At 33.2% G+C, this 3,988-nt stretch overlaps 1 protein-coding gene across 1 annotated transcript in view; it reads left to right on the top strand.

The window, feature by feature from the left end:
* The window catches only part of TOMM20L (translocase of outer mitochondrial membrane 20 homolog (yeast)-like), a 12,711-nt gene that overhangs the window by 5,203 nt on the left and 3,520 nt on the right, over nucleotides 1-3,988 (top strand). The window contains 2 exon segments of the mRNA XM_008589529.1: nucleotides 926-964; nucleotides 966-1,008. Coding sequence (XP_008587751.1) covers nucleotides 926-964; nucleotides 966-1,008 — 82 coding nt within the window.

Raw genomic sequence — 3,988 nt, 5'->3', positions numbered from 1 at the left:
TTGTTAGACTGTGGGCTCCTTGGGGATGTGCGCAAGGGTTTTGATCTCCTACCCCTTCCAGCTCTTCCTAGTGTCCTGCCCTTGCCAGTGCTCACTAAACATCTGCTGAATTAAACCTGTGGTTGTTAGTGATTACTAGCATGTTTGCTGTGAAAAGCTTAAAAGGTGAACTTCTCCAGGCTCATCCCATTTTAAAAACAGAATTCTTGAGGAAAACAAACACAATAATCCTCTGGATATAAAAGATTGAAGCTGAAGTGACTGACAGTGGAGTTGACATTTTGGGCTAGGGGTTGCCCATTCTACCTTGAAAGACCAGCCCTGGGCATAGTACCAATCGTGACGCCATCTTATGGCCACGGCTGCTTTCATGAGCCATGCTGCAGCAAAACAAAGCACCCTTCTGAACACTCACCAACTGCCCTGCCAACTCCTCACCGTGGCCTTTGCCCCTCCCTTTGTGCGGGTGTGAGTACAGAAGCTTCTTGCCTCCCCTACTAGAGTTACTGCTGCATGAACAGGTATCACAACCAAATAAGACTGTAGGCCAGAGAAATCATTGCAATCAAATCAACAAGCTCTGTTAATACCCCAGGCAAGAAAATTTTGCAACACACTAAACCACCTTGGCTATATTAATTACAGTGAGATTTCTGCTTTGTGTACTTAGTAAGCAGGGTAAAATATGGATGATGGTTATTACAAGCCTCTCGACCTAACTTGAATATGCCATGTATTATTTTAATCACTTGAAATCACAGCTGTTTTAGGAAATTGATTTAAATATTATAAACAACTGTATTTGTCATACTTTGGATTTAGAGAATAGGTTCAAGACGTGCTTTTAAAATAAAAATCAATTTTGATCAGTAACCATACACCTTATATTCATTACTCATTGTTAAATACTTTATGAATCTTTTAGTTGTGAGATCCAGCAAAGAATGAGAAACTGCAAGAACTTTTATTTGCAAGAGGTACAGATGGGAGAACCTTGGTTATCTAGAGGTAAGAATGTAAACATTTTTTGTAAGTTATGTATGATAATTTATGTTCAAGAAATATTTATTGATTGGTATTCATATTTCAAATAACGTAACTAGCTATATGTGTTACCAGCTTTCTTCAGTTAAAGAGAAACTATCCCAGCATTTTCACTTCATCACACTGTCCCCTTCCACTATGTTAGAGTTAGTGTTCAAATTTATGTTGCTGTTTTGGAAGTGGGCAGATGTGGAAGCGAAACCAAATATGAGAACACCTCACTTACCGTCATGTAAAATTCTAAGTAAATGAATTTTCCAAATGAGTAAATGTTGTTAGGAATCAAAACTTAAAAACATTTTAACTGCTTTATAAAAATTTTTCTACTTTCTTTGGATATTCTTAATGAAATACTTTTGATGATAAAATCATTATTAATGACCTTTCTTGTACTGTGTTTAATGTAGTGATACCTGTAGGGGCTACCTTACACTTAGTGGCCATGAACTGTATTTTGAATTATAACTTATTCGCAGATGGACTTGAGAAAACGTCACAATATTGTCAGGTAAAATGATGGTAAATAATATAATTATTGCATAAATATTGTATATAGTAATCATAATGTCCTTATTCTGGTGTTAAACCCTGGAAAGGAAAATAATTTGTTTTGAGGCTTCTTATGTAAGGGATAACTGGTGTTGCCGAGTTACAAGTAAATAAATAAGCATTACACCCATTAAGTACAATGTATGTATCTTTTTTTTTCAAGTGTTGCAAATTCCCTTCAATCAGTGCCTTAATCTGTTTTTGCCATCTTTTTTCAAAAGGTTTTGTTTTCCAATCTGTATGTAAGTGGGTAACATCCAGGATTTATAAAAACAAAGAGGAAGTCAAGATCCTAGACACCTCATAGCAATGCCTAAGATTTTTACTTTGACTGGCTTTTAAAACTATTATAAAAGTTTTGAGAAATGAAAAAATTGCAGCCGTTCAAAATCATTGCACATTAATCATTATAGTTTGAAATTTTAGTATTTTATTTAGTACTGATCTTTGCTTTTAGGTGGGATGTTTTTTAAATGGACTAAAAATATCTGCAAAATATTAATCACAAAATGAATAGTTAAAACTGACAAATGATATAAACAGGAGTGACTTTACGCAAGAGCTAATGAAGCTTAAGCTGTTTGCATGGGCCTCTTCCAAGGCCCCTTAGCAATTTTGTGTTCATAATTTTATATGCTTTTGTTTAAACAGGGTCCCGCAAATTGTATAAATTAGGGGCCTAACAAAATCTGGATTCATCCCTAAATATAGATACTTCCTGGCTAGCGGGGCAATTAAAATAGATTTTAAAAAATTTCAATGTTATCTTTTATTATTTTTTTCTCTTTGTTATCTTTTATTGAATTGGGGTAGTATAAATGTAAACGTGGGAAGAAAATTGTGAATNTATTTAGTACTGATCTTTGCTTTTAGGTGGGATGTTTTTTAAATGGACTAAAAATATCTGCCAAATATTAATCACAAAATGAATAGTTAAAACTGACAAATGATATAAACAGGAGTGACTTTATGCAAGAGCTAATGAAGCTTAAGCTGTCTGCATGGGCCTCTTCCAAGGCCCCTTAGCAATTTTGTGTTCATAATTTTATATGCTTTTGTTTAAACAGGGTCCCGCAAATTGTATAAATTAGGGGCCTAACAAAATCTGGATTCATCCCTAGATATAGATACTTCCTGGCTAGCGGGGCAATTAAAATAGATTTTAAAAAATTTCAATGTTATCTTTTATTATTTTTTTCTATTTGTTATCTTTTATTGAATTGGGGTAGTATAAATGTAAACGTGGGAAGAAAATTGTGAATTATAAGTCAAAAGAAAAAAATAGCATACTTATTTTACTACATTTTATTCCTATTTAAGTTTAAGAGCTATCATGTAATAGTTTAAAGGTGGATAAGTTACCACTGTTGAGATGGTTAGAACAAAAACTGCAAACTTGGGTTTTTAAATTTTTCCCTTGATCCCTAAATTGATTAATTAGCTCTTTAAGGGTCATTATTTTTAATGCAGTTCTCAGTCTTGGCTGCTTATTCTTTAAATGCCCATCAAACTCCAAAGTAATTAAATCAGAATCTCTGGGGGTGGTACCCAGGTTGTATTTTTTAAATCTCTCTAAGTTACTGAAATATAAATCCAATGTTAAGAACCAGTGTTCTCATGTGGTAATTTTTCACCCATTTTTATACAATCTTCTCAACTTTCTTCAGTCCACTCTACCACCACCCCCAATTTTATTACTTTGCTGTCAGGTGGAATATTGTTCTGTAGCCATCTCAATTGTGGTTCTGTCTGTGTGAGACCATAGGGCCAATAATTTTGATTGAAATTTCTGAGGAGCTGGTGTGATTGAATTTATTGGTTGATTGACTTAATTGACCAAATTATTTTTATATTCTATTAGCACCATCAATCTTGAGAGCAGGTACTATTGTGTCTTTTTTTCTTTAAAAGGCTCAAAGCATTTTTACCTAGTGTATCACCTCATAAAGCTGTAATATTAATTTAAAATAAACCTTAGTGAATTACTAGTACTGTATTTCATGTAAGAAATACCTTCTTTAAAATGTAAGAAAACCATTACTAAAAACTCGCCAATGAAAATTTCTTACGTTGAAAATATAAAATTGGGTATCTAGATAGACACAAAAGTTTTGAAACCTATATAATATTGAGAAGGCTTGCTTTGTGTGTGTATCTAAGTCAGGTCATGTCCTTATGGTTTTTCGGTTTAAGCTTAATACAAGTCTTCAGAAAGCATTTTTTTCTGTCAAGTACTTTTCTCTTCATGTGACCATATATTTCAACCAATAAATGGAAAATGAGTTTGTTAATAAGAATCTAATATATTTACCTGTAGGGAAATATATTTTTTATTTCCTACCTATATTATTTCAAAATTTCAACTCCTATGATCACATAATACCTGAAGAGAGGC

This window comes from Galeopterus variegatus, unplaced genomic scaffold (assembly GCF_000696425.1).
Source record: "Galeopterus variegatus unplaced genomic scaffold, G_variegatus-3.0.2 Scaffold5501, whole genome shotgun sequence".
NCBI classification, from domain to species: domain Eukaryota; kingdom Metazoa; phylum Chordata; class Mammalia; order Dermoptera; family Cynocephalidae; genus Galeopterus; species Galeopterus variegatus.
Note: the sequence above shows the minus strand (reverse complement) of the source record. Positions and strands in the feature narration are given on the sequence as shown.